Raw genomic sequence first — 23,050 nt, 5'->3', positions numbered from 1 at the left:
GCCCTGTCTCACTCCCCCAGTGGTCACTCCCCGCTGTCTCACTCCCCCAATGGTCACTTCACCCTGTCTCACTCCCTCAGTGGTCACTCCACCCTGTCTCACTCCCTCAGTGGTCATTCCGCCCTGTCTCACTCTCCCAATGGCCACTCCCCGCTGTCTCACTCCCCTTGTGGTCACTCCGCCCTGTCTCACTCTCCCAATGGTACTCCCCGCTCTCTCACTCCCCTAGTGGTCGCTCTGCCCTGCTCTCTCACTCCCCCAGTGGTCACTCCACCCCGCTCTCTCACTCTCCCAGTGGTCAGTCTTCTTAGCTGGCTCAATTGGTAGATGCAGCAACACTTGTTGGAATGCTTAGCGGTGACAGGATTGGGCTTGGCTGTGAGGCCTCTCCTCTTCCCTGCTCTGACCGCCGGATAGACTCAGACGTGACAATTGGCCACTTATGTGAGATGCTGGAGGATTGCCAACGTCCGTGGAACCGAACCCCTGAAAAATCAGCAACTTCAGGAGAGGAAAAGCTTGGGGTGCATGGGGCGTGGCCAGGGGGAGTGGGTGGGTCAAAGATGGGGGTGGGGGGATGTGGGGAGAGAGCTAGTTGGTCTTTCAGGGTGTATTTGCAGCCCATACAACCAATCAGTTGGGTGGGCGAAGTTCCCCTTGGAGGAGGAAGCATGTAAAACAGGCGGCCATTTCGCTTCCGCCCAAGGCACACTTCACCTCCTGATTCATGGACCTGCGTCAGTTAGAAATATTAACCATCATGATGGCTCAAAATCAGCCTGTAAGCAAAACACTCCATTTATCATCACAGTAGAATCCTTTCCTTCTTTGCCAGAAAACTTAATAACCATTGTGTCGGCCTTTGCTATGAAGCTGCAGCCACAACAAAGGGGTTCTTGCAATGCTCTGAACCGCAGAAAGGACAGCGCCTGACCCAGGACAGTGCCTGACCCAGGAGCAATGCCGAATTCTATAGAGAGTGGAGTAAATGGAGCTAAGGGGGAGATCAGCCATTTAATGGCAGTGCAGGTTTGCAGGGCTGAATGGCCTACTCCAGCTGCTAAGTGTTCTGTCTGCCTGGCATTTCTCACCTAACTAATTGCACTCTCATCCTAGGTTCCACTGGATTTTTTTATCCTGTCGCTCTCTTTGATTTTGACCTCTTGTTTCCTTTCTGGTTGCAGCAATGAGTTTGAAGATGGAGAGATTGATCACGACATCAGTCTGGCCGACATGTACAGATGGAAGGTATCAGCGTACGCTCCGTGCAGTTCCACATGTACCACAGGTGCCTTTGGAAACCCTACAGCCCTTCACTTATACAAGTACAGGGCCGTTCATCTTTCACCCATTTGGAGGGTGGGTCGTGGGGTGGGTGGAGGTATGAGAGGAGGGGGATTAACATGTGGCGTTCGAAAGATTCACATCTCCACGAGGAATGTCACCAAGCCCATGACCCATTGGCTGTTATCCACCTGTTGGCCTTGGACGTTGTGCGATCCATCGCCGTGATACCAGACCAGAATGTTGGTTTGCTTCAGAATGTCCGGTTCGGAGAGACGGTCAATTATTTGGGGGGGCGGAATTGCTGTTCACCTGGTTGCCTAGATTCTGGGAAGTTGCAGGTTATGCATGCTGCCAACTGGGATGCAACTGGGGGCGGCTATATTTCAGCTTTTGTTGTCTCCCTTCCTATTCCGAAGCTGCCGATAACACTGGGCCGCGGTCCGGGCAAAACCCTTCTGTTCAGACGCTCGTTCTTCAGCTGTGACACCAGACTGTGATTGTCGACAGGCTATTCCACTGAGGGGAGTATCACAGCTGAGTCTGATCCTGCCCTCCTTGTCTGACGTCCTCATGCATGTCAGGGTCCCAGGGTAGCCGTCGGGTCCAGGAACGCTGTTGATGGTTCCCGCCTTTTCAAAGCCCCAGGATTCTGAGGGAACATGCAGCTCCTCCATTTCCGACAGTGACCATACTCCAAAAGCACTTTACTGGCTGCAAAAGCGCTTTGAGATGTCTGGTGGTCGTGAAAGGCGCTATATAAATCCAAGTCTTTTTTTCAAACGCTGCACCAGTCGAACCCGCAGGGACCGCGAAGTGAACTCGGGATTTTCTGCTGCGAGTGCCTCAGTATTGCCTTTACCCGCTGGGCCATTGGCAGAGCCTGAGAATCTAAAGAGCACCCCACTTTTGTGACTGAGGCTGCCCCCGACCCACGCCCACTGGCCCCCTGACCCACACCCACTGGCCCCCTGATCCATGCCCACTGCCCTCCTGACCCATGCCCACTGACCACCTGACCCACGCCCACTGGACCCCTGACCCATACCCACTGGCCCATTAACCCATGCCCACTGGCCCCCTGTGCCACGCCCACTGGCCCCCTGTCCCACGCCCACTGGCCCCCTGACCCACGCCCACTGGCCCCCTGACCCACGCCCACTGGCCCCCTGACCCACGCCCACTGGCCCCCTGACCCACGCCCACTGGCCCCCTGTGCCACGCCCACTGGCCCCCTGTGCCACGCCCACTGGCCCCCTGACCCACGCCCACTGGCCCCCTGACCCACGCCCACTGACCCCCTGACCCACGCCCACTGGCCCCCTGACTCACGCCCACTGGCCCCCTGACCCACGCCCACTGGCCCCCTGACCCACGCCCACTGGCCCCCTGACCCACGCCCACTGGCCCCCTGACCCACGCCCACTGGCCCCCTGACCCACGCCCACTGGCCCCCTGACCCACGCCCACTGGCCCCCTGACCCACGCCCACTGGCCCCCTGATTCATGCCCACTGGAATTCGCTACCACATGGAGTGGTTGAGGAGGACAGCATAGATGTGTTTAAGGGGAAGGTAGTTAAGTACACGAGGGAGAAAGGAATCAAAGGATATGCTGATAGTGATAGGTCCTTACTACACAGTATAAATACACAAGAGGCCCATGCTTGAGAGAAGGTCAGTCTGTGACCTGTCCTTTATTCCTTAGCACTCAAGTGATGAAGGTGGGTGGAGCTTCCCCTTTTATACCTGAAGGTCCAGGTTAGGAGTGTCTCCCACCTAGTGGTCAGTGTTCTCACGGTGTACAACTTAGGTCAGCTTATACATGGGTTACAATGCTGGTTGAATACATGACATCACCTCCCCCCCCAAAGTCTTATTGGGATCACAGGTTAAGTCTCTCTGGTGGTTTACGCTCCCTTGTAGAGCGCCTGAGTTGGGGCTCCGGTTGTTGGGCGCTGGCCTGAGTGTCTGCTGTTTGCAGTGCCTCAGGCCTGTCCGGACTGCCCACAGTGACTGGGCTCTCCTCCCTTTGGTTCCGGTGTTCGGTCACTTGTGGTGGAGTGAACTCTATATCGTGTTCTTCCTCTGCTTCTTCTATGGGGTTGCTGAACCTCCTTTTTGTTTGATCCACATGTTTGCGGCAGATTTGTCCATTGGTAAGTTTAACTACCAGAATCCTATTTCCCTCTTTAGCAACCACAGTGCCTGCGAGCCATTTGGGCCTTGCAGCGTAGTTGAGGATAGAAACAGGGTCATTTACATCAATACATCGTGCCCTCGCATTCCTGTCATGGTAGTCATATTGTGACTGGCGCCTGCTCTCGACAATTTCTTTCATGGTGGGGTGTATAAGGGATAATCGGGTTTTGAGCGTCCTTTTCATTAGTAGCTCTGCGGGTGGAACCCCTGTGAGCGAGTGTGGTCGGGATCTATAGGCCAACAGGAGGCGTGATAAGCGGGTTTGTAGGGAACCCCCTTGGAATCTGAGCATCCCCTGTTTGATTATCTGCACTGCTCGTTCTGCCTGGCCGCTTGAGGCCGGCTTGAACGGTGCCGTTCTGACATGGTTAATTCCATTGCCTGCCATGAAGTCCTGGAATTCAGTGCTTGTGAAGCACGGGCCATTGTCGTTGACCAAGATGTCTGGTAGACCATGGGCGGCGAACATTGCCCGTAGACTTTCTACCGTGGCAGAGGATGTGCTTGAATTTAAAATGTCACACTCGATCCATTTGGAATAGGCGTCTACTACAACCAAAAACATTTTCCCCATGAAAGGACCTGCGTAGTCCACATGGATGCGTGACCAAGGCTTGGCGGGCCATGGCCAGGGGCTAAGGGGGGCTTCCCTGGGCGCATGGCCCAGCTGGGCACACGTGTTGCACCTGCGAACACAAAGTTCCAGATCTGCGTCTATCCCTGGCCACCAAACGTGTGACCTGGCAATTGCCTTCATCGTGACAATGCCCGGGTGCCCATTGTGGAGTTCTCTGATGAACACCTCTCTGCCCATCTGGGGCATGACTATGCGGTTTCCCCACAGTAGGCAATCGGCCTGAATCGAGAGTTCATCTTTGCGCCTGTGAAATGGTTTAAATTTCTCAGGGCATGCCCTGTACGTGGCTGCCCAGTCCCCATTCAGGACACATTTCTTGACTAGAGACAATAGCGGGTCTCTATTTGTCCAGACTTTAATCTGACGGGCTGTCACGGGTGAGCCTTTGCTTCCGAAAGCTTCAACAGCCATGACCATCTCAGCACCATGCTCGGTAGCCCCCTCAGTGGTGGCTAGCGGGAGCCTGCTGAGTGTATCGGCGCAGTTTTCGGTGCCCGGCCTGTGCCGAATTGTGTAGTCATAGGCAGCTAACGTGAGTGCCCACCTCTGTATGCGGGCCGATGCGTTTGCATTTATGGCCTTGTTGTCGGCCAAAAGGGACGTTAGGGGTTTGTGATCTGTCTTCAGCTCAAATTTCCTGCCAAACAGGTACTGGTGCATTTTCTTTACCGCATATGCACATGCGAGCGCCTCCTTTTCTACCATCCCGTAGCCCCTTTCTGCCTGGGACAGACTCCTGGAGGCATAAGCTACCGGCTGTAACTGACCCTTGGCATTGACATGCTGCAACACACACCTGACACCATAGGACGACGCATCGCACGTTAACACAAGTTTCTTACATGGGCCATATAGTGTTAACAGATTGTTGGAACATAACAAATTGCGTGCTCTATTAAAAGCCCTTTCCTGGCTGTCCCCCCAGACCCATTCGCGACCTTTGCGTAGGAGCACATGTAGCGGCTCTAGCAGCGTGCTCAATTTGGGAAGGAAGTTACCAAAATAGTTCAGGAGCCCCAGGAACGAACGCAGCTCCGTCGTGTTACGGGGTCTGGGTGCTCTCTGGATCGCTTCCGTCTTGGATGCAGTAGGGCTGATCCCGTCTGCTGCTACCCTCATCCCCAGGAATTCTACCTCTGAAGCTAGGAAGACGTACTTCGCCTTTTTCGGTCGCAGACCTACCTGGTCCAGTCTGCGTAGCACCTCCTCCAGGTTGTGGAGGTGTTCTTCAGTATCGTAACCCGTAATGAGGATGTCGTCCTGAAAAACCACCGTCCCTGGAATCGACTTGAGGAGGCTTTCCATATTTCGTTGGAAGATCGCGGCGGCTGAGCGAATCCCGAACGGACATCTGTTGTACACAAACAACCCCTTGTGCGTCGTGATGGTGGTCAGCTTCTTCGACTCACTCGCCAGCTCCTGGGTCATGTAAGCTGAGGTCAGGTCCAATTTTGAAAAAAGTTTGCCACCGGATAGCGTTGCAAAGAGGTCCCTCCGCTCTTGGTAGCGGGTACTGGTCTTGGAGTGACACCCGATTGATGGTGGCCTTGTAATCGCCACATATCCTGACCGACCCATCCGTCTTGAGCACCGGCACAATCGGACTCGCCCAGTCACTGAATTCGACTGGCGAGATGATGCCTTCCCTCAACAGGCGGTCCAATTCGCCTTCTATCTTTTCCTGCAGCACGTATGGCACCGCTCTGGCCTTGTGGTGTACTGGCCTGGCGTCCGGGTTTATGTGAATCACTACCTTGGCCCCCATGAAAGTGCCAATGCCGGGTTGAAATAATGAGTCAAATTTGTCCAGGACCTGTGAGCATGATACTCACTCCACAGAGGAAATTGCATTGACATCGCCCCATTTCCAGTTCATGACAGCAAGCCAACTCCTCCCCAGTAGTGCGGGACCGTCCCCTGGGACAATCCAGAGTGGCAACCTGTTCTCCGAATCTTTGTGGGTCACGACTACCGTGGCGCTGCCGAGCACCGGAATGATCTGCTTTGTGTAAGTCCGTAGCTGTGCGTCAGTCGGCGATAATTTTGGCCTCCTGGCCTTGGATGCCCACAACTTCTCGAACTGTTTGATACCCATCAGGGACTGGCTGGCACCCGTGTCTAACTCCATTGATATTGGGATGCCATTGAGGAGCACTTTCATCATTATCGATGGCGTCCTGGTGTATGAACTGTATACGTGCTCCACATGAACTCGCTGAACTTTAGCTTCCAACGATTTCCCCCAGTGTCCATTTCTGCAGGTATTTTGCTCATCTCTGCAAACTCCGGCTGAATGTATGCCTCCACGCCTCCAGCATGAGTTGCGGTTTGAAACAAAAGGTCCCTTGCCAGTCGATCGTCCCTGACTGCCCCTGTTATTGTCCTTGAGTGCACCATTAACAGGTGTTGATGGCCCCATTACTGGCCGCATTGTCCCTTGCAATGGCGTGAATCGCTGTTCAGCTTGCCATTGTCTCTGTCGAACTCCCCCTCTGGGTTCGACTACATGTTGGGGCATGCCCGACTGCCCTTGTCTGCCTGGAGAACTGTGTGCTGCTTTAACAATGTTGAATCTCTGTCCCAACCATTCCTTAACACAGTACCTCTCGTCTGTTCTGCTAGTGGTCATGCTCGCGTGGTTTAAATCCCAGTTTCTTGTCGCCATTGATATGTCCTTACTACACAGTATAAATGCACAAGAGGCCCATGCTTGAGAGAAGGTCAGTCTGTGACCTGTCCTTTATTCCTTAGCACTCAAGTGATGAAGGTGGGTGGAGCTTCCCCTTTTATACCTGAAGGTCCAGGTTAGGAGTGTCTCCCACCTAGTGGTCAGTGTTCTCACGGTGTACAACTTAGGTCAGATTATACATGGGTTACAATGCTGGTTGAATACATGACAGATAGGGTGAGATGAACTAAGGTGGGAGGAGGATCGTGTGGAGCATAAACACTGGCATAGACCCATTGGGCTGAATGGCCTGTTTCTGTGCAGTTAATTCTATGTAATGTAATTGCTTGCTCGCATACACTGTGATCTGGTGCAGGCCGAAGTCCTTAACAGCCACTTTCTATTAGTTCGTATCCAATCCACACCAGAGGGAGGGAGCCCATGGGCAGTGGCGGTGGTTGCTGAAGTGGCAGACGGACTGGTGGCAGCCATGGTATTTCAGCACAGCTGATTGAAAGATGCAGCCCGCCAGTTTCTATTATACAGCCAGGCCGCAACTATACAGAATTCAGAACTGAGGGAACTGGGCACGAAATAGAAAAAAACTAATTCTGTTTTTTTTTTAAGGCCAACATTTAATGCCCATCCCTAATTGCCCTTGAGAAGGTGGTGGTGAGCCACCGCCTTTAACCGCTGCAGTCCATGTGGTGAAGGTTCTCCCACAGTACCGTTCGGGAGGGAGTTGCTCAGCGACGATGAAAGAATGGCGATATTTTTCCAAGTCAGGATGGTGTGTGACTTGGAGAGGAACTTGCAGGTGGTGGTGTTCCCATGCACCTGCTGCCCTTGTCTTTGTTGGTGGTAGAGAACGTGGGTTTGGGAGGAGCTGCTGAAGAAGCCTTGGCGAGTTGCTGCAGTGCATCTTGTAGATGGTACACACTGCAGCCACGGTGCGCCAGTGGTGGAGGGAGTGAATGTTGAAGGTGCTGGATGGGGTGCCAATCAAGTGGGCTGCTTTGTCCTGGATGGTGTCAAGCTTCTTGAGTGTTGTTGGAGCTGCACTCATCCAGGCAAGTGGAGAGTATTTCATCACACTCCTGACTTATGCCTTGTAGATGGTGGAAAGGCTTTGGGGAGTCAGGAGGTGAGATACTCGCTTAAGAATACTCAGCCTCTGACCCACTCTTGTTGCCACAGTATTTATGTGGCTGGTCCAGTTAAGTTTCTGGTCAATGGTGACCCCCAGGTTGTTGATGGTGGGGGATTCAACGATGGTAATGGCATTGAATATCCAAGTGGAGGTGGTTAGACTCTCACTTGTTGGAAATAGTAATTGCCTGGTGCTTATGCGAATGTTACTTGCTACATATCAGCCCACGACTGAATGTCATCCAGGTCTTGCTGCATGCAGGCATGGACTGCTTTGTTTTCTGAGGACTTGCGAATAGAACTGAACACTGTGCAATCCTCGGTGAACATCCTCACTTCTGACCTTATGATGGAGGGAAGGTCATTGATGAAGCAGCTGAAGATGGTTGGGCCTAGGACACTGCCCCAAGGAACGCCTGCAGCGATGACCTGCGGCTGAGATGATTGATCTTCAACATCCACACCATCTTCCTTTGTGCAAGATATGACTCTAGCCAGTGGAGAATTTTCCCCCTGATTCCCATTGACTTCAGTTTTACTCAGGCTCCTTGATGCCTCACACAATTAAATGCTGCCTTGATGTCAAGGGCAGTCACTCTCCCTCACCTCTGGAATTCAGCTCCTTTGTCCATGTTTGGATCAAGGCCTTAATGAGGTCTAGAGCCGAGTGGTCCTGGCGGAACCCAAACTGAACATCGGTGAGCAGGTTATTGGTGAGTAAGTGCCGTTTGATAGCACTGTCAACAACCCCTTCCATCAGTTTGCTGATGATTGAGAGTAGACTGATGGGGCAGTATTTAGCCAGATTGGATTTGTCCTTCTTATTGTGGCTAGGACATATACCCGGTCAGTTTTCCACATTGTCGGGTAGATGTTAGTGTTGTAACTGTACTGGAACAGCTTGGCTAGAGGCGCGGCTAGTTCTGGAGCCCAAGTCTTCAACACAATAGCTAGGATTTTGTCGGGGCCCATAGTCCTTGCTGTATCCAGTGCGCTCAGCTGCTTCTTGATATCACAGGGAGTGAATTCGAATTCGCTGAAGACTGGCTTCTGTGATGGTGGGGACCACAGGAGGAGGCCGATATGGATCATCCACTCAGCACTTCTGGCTGAAGATGGTTGCAAATGCTTCAGCCTTGTCTTTTGCACTCATGTGCTGGGCTCCACCATCATTGAGGATGGGTATGTTCATGGAGCCTCCTCCCCCCGTTAGTTGTTTAATTGTCCACCACCATTCACAACTGGATGTGGCAGGACTGCAGAGCTTTGATCTGATCCGTTGATTGTGGGATTGCTTTTCTCTGTCTATAGCATGCTACGTCCGCTGTTTAGCATGCATGTAGTCCTGTGGTGCAACCTTTCTCAGGTTGATACAGGTACACCTTCGAAATACTCGAACCTGGACTCGGGTGTTTCCGGATTCATGACGTCAGAAAGCAAATCGATAGTCCGGAGAAGCCTAGAATCCGGAACTGCCTCGGTCCCGAGGGTTCCGGAGTTTAGGTGTTGCGCCTGTACCTCATTTATTGGTGCGCTTGATGTTGCTCCTGACATGCTTTTCTGCACTGTTCATTGAACCAGGATTGGTCCCCTGGCTTGATGGTAATGGTAGAGTGTGGGATATGCTAGGCCATGCGGTTAAAGATTGTGGTGGAATACAATTCTGCTGCTGCTGATGGCCCACAGCACCTCATGGATGCCCAGCTTTGAACTGCTATGTCTGTTCTGAATCTATCCCATTTAGCACGGTGGTAGTACCACACAACACGATGGAGGGTGTGTTCAGTGTGAAGACGGGACTTTGTCTCTACAATGACTGTGCAGTGATCACTGCTACCAATGTTGTCATGGCCAGATGCATCTGCAACAGGTAGTTTGGTGAGGATGAGGTCAAGTAGATTTTTCCCTCGTGTTGGTTCTCTCACCTCAGTCTGGCAGCTATGTCTTTCAGAACTCAGCCAGCTCGGTCAGTAGTGGTGCTACCAAGGCACTCTTGGTGATGGACATTGAAGTCACCCCACCCAGAGTAGATTCTGTGCCCTTGCTACTCTCAGTGCTTCTTCCAAGTGGTGTTCAACGTGGGGGAGTACTGATTCATCAGCTGAGGGAGCGCGGTAGGTAGTAATCAGCAGTAGGGTCCCTTGCCCATGCTTGGCCTTAAGCCATGGGGTCCGGAGTCAATGTTGAGGACTTCCAGGGCCACTCCCTCCCTCCCGTATACCACTGTGCCACCACCCCTGGTGGGTCTGTCCATACCCAGGGATGGTGATGGAGGAGTCTGGGACATTGGCTGAAAGGTATGATTCCGTGAGTATGAATATGTCAGGCTGTTGTTTGATGAGTCTGTGGGACAGCTCTCCCAATTTTGGCACGTCCCCAGATGTTGATGAGAGGGACTTTGCAGGGTCGAATGGGCCATTGTCGTGTCCGTAGCTGGTGCCGAGGTTGATGCTGAGGGATCCGTCCGGTTTTACTTCTTATTGTTTCTTGTAGCGGTTTGTTACAACTGAGTGGTTTGCTGGGCCATTTCAGAGGGCAGTTAAGAGTCAACCACATTGCTGTGGGTCTGGAGTCACATTTAAGCCAGACCAGGTAAGGACGGCAGATTTCCTTCCCTAAAGGACATTAGTGAACCAGATGGGTTTTTACAGCAATCCGTTTCATGGTCACCATTACTGACTCTAGATTTTTATTCCAGATTTATTTGATTAACTGTATGTAAATTCCACAGCTACCGTGGTGAGATTTGAACGTACTTCTCCAGATTATCAGTCCAGGCCTCTGGTTTACTAGTCCCGTAACTTAACCACTACGCTACCGTTTCTGGTTAACTGTATCTGTAACGGCCAAATCAGCCGCTCCCTTTTCCCCATTTTGATTCAGTTCCCATTTATTATCATAGATGAGCAAAATTATACATCAACACTCGATGAAGGATTTCTAGATACTGGTTCAATCTACTGCTCAATTAACTCGAACAGATTTGCCTGTATACTTGCCATGTCAATGGACGTTTGGTGGGATTTATATGCACACATGGAAAGGGACATGGAAAGGATAACTAAAGAAAGGATAGGGCCTATTGGAGGCCATGAGGGTAATTTGTGTGTGGGGGCAGGAGATATGTGTATGGTTCTTAATGAATACTTTGCATCTGTTTTCACAAAGGAGAGGGGCGATGCAGACACTGCTATCGGGGAGGAGCAGTGTAAAATATTAGATGAAATAAACATAGTGAGAGAGGAGTTATTAAGGGGTTTAGCAGCTTTGAAAGTGGATAAGTTGCCAGGCCCGGATGAAATGTATCCCAGTCTGTTAAACAAAGCAAAGAGGAAATAGCAGAGGCTTCGACCATCATTTTCCAATCTTCTCTGGCTTCAGGTGTGTTGCCAGAGGACTGGAGGACTGCTAATGTGGTACCTTTGTGTTAGAAGGGAGAAAGGGATAGACTGAGTAATTACAGGCCAGTCAGCCTAATCTCGGTGGTGGGAAAATTATTGGAAAAAATTCTGAAGGACAGAATAAATATTCATTTTGAAAGACACGGATTAATCAAAGACAGTCGGCATGGATTTGTTAAGGGAAGGTCATGTCTGACTAATTTGATTTAATTTTTTGAGGAGGTAACAAGGAGGGTTGATGAGGGTAGTGCATTTGATGTAGTGTATATGGATTTTAGCAAGGCATTTGATAAGGTCCCACATGGCAGATTGGTCACGAAAGTAAAAGCCTATGGGATCCAGGGCAAAGTGGCAAGTTGGATCCCAAATTGGCTCAAAGGCAGGAAGCAGAGGGTCATGGATGATGGGTGTTTTTGTGACTGGAAGGATTAGATCCCTTGGTTTTTGTGGTATACATCAATGATCTAGACTTGAATATAGGGTGTATGATTAAGAAGATTTCAGATGATACTAAAATCGGCTGTGTGGTTAATAATGAATTAGAAAGCTGTGGACTGCAGGAAGATATCAATTAACTGGTCAGATAGGCAGAACAGTGGCAAATGGAATTCAATCCGGAGAAGTGTGAGGTAATGCATTTGGGGAGGGCTAACAAGGCAAGGGAATACACATTAAATGGTAGGACACTGAGAAGTGTAGAGGAACAAAGGAACCTTGGAGTGCATGTCCATCTACAGATCCCTGAAGGTAGCAGGCCAGGTAGATAAGGTGGTTAAGAAGGCATACAGAATGTTTGCCTTTATTAGCTGAGGCATAGAATACAAGAGCAAGGGGGTTATGCTTGAACTGTATAAAACACTAGTTAGGCCACAGCTGGAGTAGTACGTGCAGTTCTGATCACCGCATTACAGGAAGGATATGATTGCATTGGTGAGGGTACAGAGGAGATTTACGAGGATGTTGCTGGGACTGGAGAATCTAAGCTATGAGGACAGATTGGATAGGCTAGGTTTGTTCTCCTTGGAACAGAGGAGGCTGATGAAAGACCTCATTGAGGTGTATAAGATTATGAGGGGCCTAGATATAGTGGATAGAAAGGGCCTATTTCCCTTAGCAGAAGGGTCAACAACTAGGGGGCATAAACTTAAGGTAATTGGTAGAAGATTTAGAATGGATTTGAGGGGAAATTTCTTCACGCAGAGGGTTGTGGGGTCTGGAACTCACTGCCTGAAAGGGTGGTAGAGGCAGAAACCCTCACCATATTTAAAAGATACTTGGATGTGCACTTGAAGTGCCGTAACCTGCAGGGTTACGGACCTAGAGCTGGAAAGTGGGATTAAGCTGGATAGTTCTTTGTCGGCCGGCGCGGACACGATGGGCCAAAATGGCCTCCTTCCGTGCTGTAAAATTCTATGACTCTATGACATCACCATTAGACACCAAACCCGAGGAAATCTTTATCGACTCCAGTACTTTGGGCAGTACCAACTGACATATGGTGTCTTTCAAGATCTCAGGATGTCCAAAGTGCTTTACAGCCAAGAAGTACTTTTGAAGTGTAGTCACTGTTGCAATGTGAGAAACATGGCAACCACTTTGCACACAGTAAGCTCCCACAAACAGCAACGTGATAAATGCTTATCTAACTGTGCCTCCCACTAACCAGAGCCCACATTTACTGCAGCTCCCAGTAACCAGAGCCAAGACTAATTAATTCCACTAACCAGAGCCCAGACTAACTACATCTTCCATTAACCAGATTTTAGTGATGTTGGTTGAGGGATAGATGTTGGGTAAGATACCAGGGATAACTCCCCCTGCTCTTCTTTGAAATGGTGCCATGGGATCTTTTACGTCAAACTGAGAGAGCAGACAGGGCCTCGGTTTAACGTCTCATCTGAAAGAGGGCACCTCCGACAGTGCAGCGCTCCCTCAGCACTGCGCTGGAGTGTCAGCCTTGATCCCACAACCTTCTGGCTCTGAGGCAAAAAGTGCTACCCACTGAGCCACGGCTGACATCAGAAACAAGGTACTTAATATAACTGGTACAAGGGTGATGGAACAATGTCTAGTGAACTGCAATCCTCTCCCCCCCTACAGGCATTACCACTTCTTATGCTATGTGTGTCAGGTACGATGGAGTGGAGGTGGATGAGTCTCACTGCGATGCTGTTACCAGGCCTGAGCCGACACATGAATTTTGTTCAGGAAGGGAATGTCCTCCCAGGTAAGAGAAAATAAAGACTTGCATTTATATAGAGCCTTTCATAACCACCGGACGTCTCAGAGCACTTTACAGCCAATGAAGTACTTTGGGAGTGTAGTCACAGGTGTAATATGGGAAACATGGCTGCCAATTTGCACACAGCAAGCTCCCACAAACAGCAATGTGATAATGACCAGATAATCTGTTTATTTGTTATGTTGATTGAGGGATAAATATTCACCAAGACTCCAGGGATAACTCCTCTACTTATCTTCGAAATAGTGCCATGGGATCTTTTACGTCCACTTGATAGAGCAGACAGGGCCTCAATTTAACGTCTCATCCGAAAGACGGCAACTCCGACAGTTCAGCACTGCACTGGAGTGTCAGCCTAGATTTGGATCTAGTTCCTGGAGTGGGACTTGAACCCACAACCTTCTGACTCAGAGGTGAGAGTTCTACCCACTGAGCCACAGCTGACACAAATGAGCTGGGTGTCTTTTCAAATGCAGTGTAGATGTTAAAAGCACAGTCTCCTGCTGTTTGAAACATGCACTTGCTTGCATAAGAACATAAGCAATGGGGGCAGCAGTAGGTCATTCGGCCCCTCAGGCCTGCTCCGCCATTCAATAAGATCATGGCTGAACATGTACATCAGCTCCACTTTCCTGCCCTATCCCCATATCTCTTGATTCTCATAGTGCCCAAAAATCTATTGATCACAGTCTTGAATATACTCATCGACTGAACATCCACATCCCTCTGGGTAAAGAATTCCAAAGATCCACAACCATCTGAGTGAAGAAATTTCTCCTAATCTCAGTCCCAAATGGCCGACCCCATATTCTGAGACTATGAACCTTATTTCTAGACTCTCCAGCCAGGAGAAACAGCCTCCCAACATCTACCCCGTTCAGCCCTCTAAGAATTTTATGTTTCAATGAGATCATCTCTCATTCTTCTAAACTCCAGAAAACATAGGCCCATTATACTCAATCTCGCCTCATAGGACAACCCTTGCTTCCCAGGAATCAATCTGGTGAACCTTGGTTCCACCCTCTCTAATGCAAGTATGTCCTTCCTTAGGTACGGAGACAAAAACTGTACGCCAAAGCCCTATATAATTGCATCAAGACTTCTTTACTCTTATACTCCAACTCCAACTGCATTGAAGGCTAACAGACCATTTGCCTTCCTAATTTCTTGCTCTGCTTGCATGTTAACTTTCTGTGCTTTGTGTACAAAGACCCCCAAAGACCTCTGACTACCAACATTTACTAGTCTCGCAACTTTAAGAAAAAATACACTGCTTTTCCATTCTTCCTACGAAAGTGGTTAATTTCACGCTCCCCACATTATACTCCATCTGCCAGCTTATTGCCCAATCTCTTAACTGGCCTATATCTCTTTGCAGCCTCTTTGCATCCCCCTCACAGTTTTCTTTCCTAGCTTTGTATCATCAGCAAACTTTGATGCACTTGATCACTTCATCTAAGTCATTGATATAGATTGTAAATAGCAGAGGCCCAAGCACTAATCTTTGCGGCACTCCACGTGCCATCCCGAAAATGACCTGTTTATTCCTACCCTCTGTTTTCTGTCTGTTAACCAATCCTCAATCCATGCCAATATATTACCTCCAATCCCATGAACCCTAATCTTGTGTAACAACCGCTTGTATGGCACCTTATCGAAAGCCTTCTGAAAATCCAAATATACTACATCCACTGGTTCCCCCTTATCTACCCTACTTGTTATACCCTCAAGAATCTCGAATAGATTTGTCAAACACGACTTCTCTTTCATAAAACTGTGTTAACTCTGTGATTTTCCAAATGTCCTGTTACCACGTCCTTAATAACAGATTCTAGCATTTTCCCTACTCCTGACTGGCCTATAATTCCCTGCTTTCTCTCGATGATGTCATCGCCGTGCGTGAGTCAGCCCGGGGCGTGGCACTAACGGCACAACGCCCCCCCCCGAAACCTCCGGGGCAATTTCCCCTGGACGATAACCTCATTGCATCCCATTAGCGCCCTCCAGAGGTGCTAATAGAGCTATAAAACAGGGCAATTTTGCTCCTCATTGTAGAGAGAGAGAGAGCAAGATGGCACTGAAGTATTAAAAAAGATCAAATCATTTAGATAGATGAGATAAACCTCGACCAAATTATGTCAAGGAAACAATAGAGGATATAAATGGAGATAAATGGAATAAGTTTCAAACTGGTATTAGGAAGAACTTGTATGCTGAAAGACTGATAAATATTTGGAATAGTCTGCCAGAAAGAATAGTAGAGACAAACCCATTGGAATTACTCTGGGTATAGTTGAATACTGTGACGGGAGAATTGAGGGATTGGAGGGATGAGCTTTGTTGGGCCAATTGGCCATTTCTTGCCCTTGAATTTTAGGAACAGGATTAGGTAATTCAGCTCCTCGAGCCTGTTCCACCATTCAATGAGATCTAGAGAGGGTACAGAGGAGAATTACGAGGATGTTGCCTGGACTGGAGGATTTTAGCTCTGAGGAAAGATTGGATAGGCTGGGTTTGTTTTCTTTGGAACAGAGGAGGCTGAGGGGAGACCTTATTGAGGTGTATAAAATTATGAGGGGCCTAGATAGAGTGGATAGGACGGACCTAATTCCCTTAGCAGAGGGGTCAACAACCAGGGGGCATAGATTTAATGTAATTGGTAGGAGGTTTAGAGGGAATTTGGGGGGAAATTTCTTCACCCAGAGAGTGGTGGTGTCTGGAACTCACTGCCTGAAAGGGTAATAGAGGCAGAAACTCTCACCACATTTAAAAAGTACTTGGATGTGCACTTGAAGTGCCGTAACCTGCAGGGCTACGGACCAAGAGCTGGAAAGTGGGATTCGGCTGGATAGCTCTTTGTGGGTCTCGGCGGACACGATGGGCCGAAACGGCCTCATTCCGTGTTGTAAATGTCTCTGATTCTGTAATGTTATGGCTGATCTGCTCCCCAGCTCCACCTTGCCCTCTTTTCTTAATATTCGCTCTGACCCCCAATGTTCTTTCTGTGGATGCTGTGCAGGTGGGAGACCAGCAGGTGGAGCGAGTGTTCCCGCACCTGCGGGGAAGGCTATCAGTTCCGGACAGTGCGGTGCTGGAAGATGATCGCCCCTGGTTTTGACAGCTCCGTTTATGATGAACTGTGCGAAGCGGCCGAGCTGACCAGACCCGTGGAGCGCAAACTCTGCAAAAACAAGGGTTGCGGGCCGCAGTGGGAGGTGTCGGAGTGGTCTGAGGTAATGCCAGCTTTGTTGACGTGCTGCTCCAGTGGGGATTAGTCCCACTGGAGATGGTTGAGAGATTTGTTGTCCTCCGTTCCCTGATTGTAATCAGTTTGAAGTAGTGTTCCCTGCTTAATATTCATCCAGTGCATGGAGGAGTACCGTTTGATATTTTGTACTTCAAATGCACTCTATAAATGCACGCTATTCTCTACTTTTTTGTTAAAGTGAGTGAACAAAGGGAAATAGTCCTTACCAGAGATGTCAGATTGTTTAAAAAAAAAATCATTCTTGTATATGGGCATCGCTGGCAAGGCTGGCATTTATTTCCCATTCCTAGTTACAGACGAACATACGATCAATGACGGACAGGTAAAGACCATCTGGTCCATTGAGCCTGTCCCACACAATTGCCATACCTTGCTTATCACAACTTAGACCCAACACCCCACCCCAAATCATGTGATCTCCTGGGAGAGTCAAAAAAACAGAAAAAAAACACAGGTCAATTTGGAGAAAAAAAATCTGGGAAATTCCTCTCCGACCCAACTAGGCGATCAAAACTTGTCCAGGAGATCACTTTGGCCATTAATTTCCCTACAGTACCTACCTTCTGTAAGAGGTGATCGCAGCCAGTAAGAAATTCAGCTTTCGCTTGAAGGAATTCAGTGAGTCTGCATCCACCACATGAGAGGGCAGCTTGTTCCAGAGGTCTACTCTTCACTGGGAAAAGATCACCCCCTGATGTCTAACCTAGATCTAGCCCGATACAACTTACATTTGTGATCCCTGGTCCTGCCCAACCTATTTAATTAAAATAAACTGTCAGCTGGAACACTGTCTATTCCCTTCATTATCTTATAATTAAATATCTTATAAACCTCAATCATATCCCCCCCGAAGTCTATGTTGCTCTAAGGTATAGAGTCCCAACTCTTTTAACCTATCTTGATAACTAAGATGCTTTAGAATTGGAATTAGTCTAGTGACCCTCTTCTGCACCCTTTCCAGAGCCTCAATATCACCCACCATGTGAGGAGACCAAAACTGGACACAGTGTTCCAAATGTGGCCTGACTAAGGTCTTGTATAAGGACAAAATAGTACGCCTCATCTTGTATTCAGTTGTCCTATGGATTTACACCAACAACCTATTTGCTCGAGCTATCGCTGCACAGCATTGCTCATGTACCTTTAAAGATGTATGTACTAGAATGCCCAAATCTCTTTCTATCTCCACCATCTTTAATGCCTTTCCCTGGCGGGTGTATGAATATTGAGCATTTGCCCTGCTCACATGCATAACACTGCACTTATCTAAGTTATACATCATTTTGCTGTCTTGAGCCCAATCTCCTAACACATTAAGATCTGCCAGAAGCAGACGAGCATCTTTTACAGTTCTAACACTCGCACAGATCTTGGTATCATCTGCAAATTACCAAATTGTGCCCCAAAATCCAGATCATTAATATATCCGTTGTCCTGAGAAGGTGGTGGTGAGCCGCCTTCTTGATGGAACTGATTTTCTTGTTGGGCCACCTCAGAGTCAACAATGTTGTTGTGGGGACTGGAGTCACCTATAGGCCAGACTGGGTAAGGATGGCAGGTTTCCATCCCTCAAGGACCTGAGTGAACCAGTAGGGTTATTACAATTTTCACGATCACTTTTACCCATACCAGCTTTTTATTTTATACTGAATTCAAATTCTCAAATTGCCCTGGTGGGATGTGAAGTCACGTTATGTGGATTATTAGTCGAGTAACAGAACCACTACACCACACTGTACCCGTTGATGATATTCGTCTGTGTGGCTGTTAATAGTATGGGGTCGAAATTGCCCCTCCTTTTAAGAGCCGAGCGGTAACAGTCGGGGCGGAGGTGCTGACATTTGAGAAATTGCCGTCCGTTATTTTTGTGGCGGTGTGTCCGCGTCGCTCTGACGTCATAAGCATCGTCACGCTGACTGCCCGCCTTGCACACCACTCCTGACCGACTCCTGCCCCATCAGATGGAGAAAGAGGTCCAGAGAGAGATGGAAAGAGATGGAGAAAGATGTAGAGAGAGAGAGATGGAGAAAGGTACAGAGAGAGATGAAGAAAGGTACAGAGAGAGATGGAGAAAGGTAGAGAGAGAGAGAGATGGCGAAAGATAGAGGGCGAGAGATGGAGAAAGGTGGAGAGAGAGGTGGAGAAAGAGCTACAGAGGGAGATGGAGAAGGTAGAGAGAGGTGGAGAAAGGTGGAGAGAGAGATGGAGAAAGAGGTACAGAGAGAAGTGGAGAAAGGTACAGAGAGAGATGGAGAAAGGTGGAGAAAGAGGTACTGAGAGGGATTTGGGCAGAGAATACTTATTTAATTCGGAATGTGTACTCCGTTTGGGATGGAGGGCAATTTTGGCCCGTATATCTTGGAACTTGGGAAAATCAGCACAGAGCTTTCTGTTTGATAGTGGTGTATGGCCTTTAACCTATTTGTATGATGCTCCCTTATCTGCTACTTTGATATGAGTTAACTCCTCTGTTAAAATAGCGGACACAGGAATACCACGTCAATGTGTTTGTATGCTGATGCGGTACTGAATAAACAGCCATTTGCTGAGCTGTGGGGAAAGAGCGGGAGGGATGTGGGACTAATTGCCTAGCCCTTTCAAAGAGCTGGTGCAGGCACGATGGGCTGAATGGCCTTTTTCTGCGCTGTAAGATTCTACTGATATATTATTTACAACATCACAAACACATACATTCAAGATGGCTCTACAGAGAACTTGTCAAGTGACCCCGGGGCCTGATAGTCTGCATTCCAGAGTACTTAAGGAAGTGGCCATAGAAATAGTGGATGCATTGGTGATTATCTTCCAACAGTCTATCGACTCTGGATCAGTTCCTATAGACTGGAGGGTAGCTAATGTAACACCACTTTTTAAAAAAGGAGGGAGAGAGAAAAAATGGGTAATTATAGACCGGTTAGCCTGACATCAGTAGTGGGGAAAATGTTGGAATCAATTATTAAAGATGAAATAGCAGCGCATTTGGAAAGTAGTGACAGAATCGGTCCAAGTCAGCATGGGTTTATGAAGGGGAAATCATGCTTGACAAATCTTCTGGAATTTTTTGAGGATGTAACTAGTAGAGTGGACAAGGGAAAACCAGTGGATGTGGTGTATTTGGACTTTCAAAAGGCTTTTGACCAGGTCACACACAAGAGATTGGTGTGCAAAATCAAAGCGCATGGTATTGGGGGTAATGTACTGATGTGGATAGAGAACTGGTTGGCAGACAGGAAGCAGAGAGTCGGGATAAACGGGTCCTTTTCAGAATGGCAGGCAGTGACTAGTGGGGTGCCGCAGGGTTCAGTGCTGGGACCCTAGCTCTTTACAATATACATTAATGATTTAGATGAAGGAATTGAGTGTAATATCTCCAAGTTTTCAGATGACACTAAACTGGGTGGCGGTGTGAGCTGTGAGGAGGATGCTAAGAGGCTGCAGGGTGACTTGGACAGGTTAGGTGATTGGGCAAATGCATGGCAGATGCAGTATAATGTGGATAAATGTGAGGTTATCCACTTAGGGGGCAAAAACACGAAGGCAGAATATTATCTGAATGGCGGCAGATTAGGAAAAGGGGAGGTGCAACGAGACCTGGGTGTCATGGTTCATCAGTCATTGAAAGTTGGCATGCAGGTACAGCAGACGGTGAAGAAGGCAAATGAGATGTTGGCCTTCATAGCTAGGGGATTTGAGTATAGGAGCAGGGAGGTCTTACTGCAGTTATACAGGGTCTTCGTGAGGCCTCACCTGGAATATTGTGTTCAGTTTGAGGAAGGACATTCTTGCTATTGAGGAAGTGCAGCGAAGGTTCACCAGACTGATTCCCGGGATGGCTGGACTGACATATGAGGAGAGACTGGATCAACTGGGCCTTTATACACTGGAGTTTAGAAGGATGAGAGGGGATCTCATTGAAACATATAAGATTCTGACGGGACTGGACAGGTTAAATGCAGGTAGAATGTTCCCGATGTTGGGGACGTCCAGAACCAGAGGACACAGTCTTAGGATAAGGGGTAGGCCATTTAGGACTGAGATGAGGAGAAACTTCTTCACTCAGAGAGTTGTTAACCTGTAGAATTCCCTACCGCAGAGAGTTGTTGATGCCAGTTCATTTGATATATTCAAGAGGGAGTTAGATATGGCCCTTACGGCTAAAGATATCAAGGGGTATGGAGAGAAAGCAGGAAAGGGGTACTGAGGGAATGATCAGACATGATCTTATTGAATGGTGGTGCAGGCTTGAAGGGCTGAATGGTCTACTCCTGCACCTATTTTCTATGTTTCTATGTTTCTATGTGATGCTTTAATTGTATTTGCATGAGTAGTGTATTTCCACAGTTGTCCACAAGGTGGAGCAGTAAGCCACTAGATGGAGCTATATTACACCTCTCCCTCCTTAATGAAGAAGTAATCATAACAAAATAATCATCATACATAACTTGCATGGTTATACGCATCAAAAGGTATGGACTTATTTTGCCATATTTACAAATCAAACTTAACCACTGGTTTTCTGTTTTGAAGAGGATACCTTTGCTTTTGAACAGATTTTTTCAAACTTGGTGTCGAACTAGGCTGAGCCTGAGGAGAGTTTTTTTCAAAGGGTGACCCTTGATCTACATTTTGACACTCTACAACTTCAGACTGTTTGTCTGCCTGACTTGGACTCAGACTTAAATTCTGACTTTCTCTTGGACTTGTTTCTGGTACTTCTGATGTAGGATTTGCTACTGGTACTCTACTTGTAACAAGACAATCTGACTCATCAGAAATAATCGAATCATTCCAATTTTCAACTCCTTCCACATCTGTAGGTAATAAATAATCAACGTGAACAAACCTAACCTTTCCATGATCAAACATCTTAACCAAATATGTGCGAAGGCCTCATATCTTCACTATTCTTCCCGTAACCACGTTAACCATTTATGGTGATGGTTCTTCACTCTCACCGTCTGATTCTCTTTCTATCTTAATTGTTTGTCTTCTACTGACTGTGCCGAGTTTGGACTTAACAATGAGAACCTGGTTCATGGTTGCCATTTGAGAAACAACCCTGGTGGTGTTCTACCAGTAGTTGTATGAGGAGTATTACGATAAGTAATTAGAAAATTAGCTAATTTGTGGTCCAACGACAACTGCTGTTTCTTTGGATTTGGATCTAACATTTGCTTGATGAGGGCACATTTTACAATTTGTACTGTACGCTCTGCTGAAGCAGGGTGGTATGGTAGAACCTTGGTATGTTTCACACCATTTCTGCTCGTGAACTGTGCAAATTCTTCTGAACAAAATTGCGGCCCATTATTAGAAACAATTTCTTCGGCGAGCCCATATGAAGAAAACAATCTTCGCAAATGGTCTAGTGTTTTACTTGTTATTTTCTACATCAGAACACCTCTACCCACTTCGAATGGCTATCAATCACAATGAACAATTGTTGTCCTTCTAGCTCAGCAAAATCTACATGTAACCTTTGCCACACCCTGAGAGGCCATTTCCATGGCTGTAATGGTACTGATGGTGTTTTCTTGCTTACACTGTTGTACACTGACTAACGATATACTCTATATCTTTATCTAAACCTGGCCACCATAAATAACTGTGTGCAAAATTCTTGGTCAAGCATATTCCCAGGTCCTGGTCATGAAGATCTCCTAATAATTTGGACCTGAACTTGCACCCCACATGATACAATCTTTATCCACTGATAATTCATTCCTACGAATGAAGTATGGGTGTATATCTTTCTGTGATATCTGGTTTGGCCAGCGGTTTGCTATGTAATCATACACCTTTGACATAACTGGGTCACGTTTGGTTGCTCTACCAATCTCTTCAGCTGTGACTTGCAGTTCATCAATGTATGAAAAATAGAACAACTCTTCCCTGTTGGATGTAACTTGTGATGGAGATGGCAATCTGGACATAGCATCAGTATTACTGTGATCTGCATTACTGTGGTCCGACGAGAACGACCAGGAGATCCAGGAGCTAATAAGCCGCAAGCGCAAGGCATTCTTGAACTGGAAACAGCAACAACACTCGAGAGCAACAAAACAGCTCCATAGACGTCTGAAGGCCGAGGTCCAACAAAAAACTTGCGACCTAAAGAACAGATGGTGGGTGGAGAACGCACAGGAAATCCAGCAACTAGCCAACAACCACAACGTTCATGGATTCTTTAGCGCAGTCAA

General features: G+C 48.0%; 1 protein-coding gene across 1 annotated transcript in view; it reads left to right on the top strand.

The window, feature by feature from the left end:
* The window catches only part of LOC139268176 (ADAMTS-like protein 2), a 203,128-nt gene that overhangs the window by 153,609 nt on the left and 26,469 nt on the right, over nucleotides 1–23,050 (top strand). Inside the window, exons 11-13 of the mRNA XM_070886228.1 lie at nucleotides 1,185–1,288; nucleotides 13,441–13,567; nucleotides 16,602–16,815. Of these exons, the coding sequence (XP_070742329.1) occupies nucleotides 1,185–1,288; nucleotides 13,441–13,567; nucleotides 16,602–16,815 (445 nt within the window). The remainder of the gene's footprint in view (nucleotides 1–1,184; nucleotides 1,289–13,440; nucleotides 13,568–16,601; nucleotides 16,816–23,050) is intronic.

The sequence above is a fragment of the Pristiophorus japonicus genome, chromosome 8, assembly GCF_044704955.1.
Source record: "Pristiophorus japonicus isolate sPriJap1 chromosome 8, sPriJap1.hap1, whole genome shotgun sequence".
Taxonomy (NCBI): Eukaryota; Metazoa; Chordata; class Chondrichthyes; family Pristiophoridae; genus Pristiophorus; species Pristiophorus japonicus.
The sequence above is the reverse complement of the archived record's forward strand: the minus strand, read 5'-3'. Positions and strand labels throughout refer to the sequence as shown.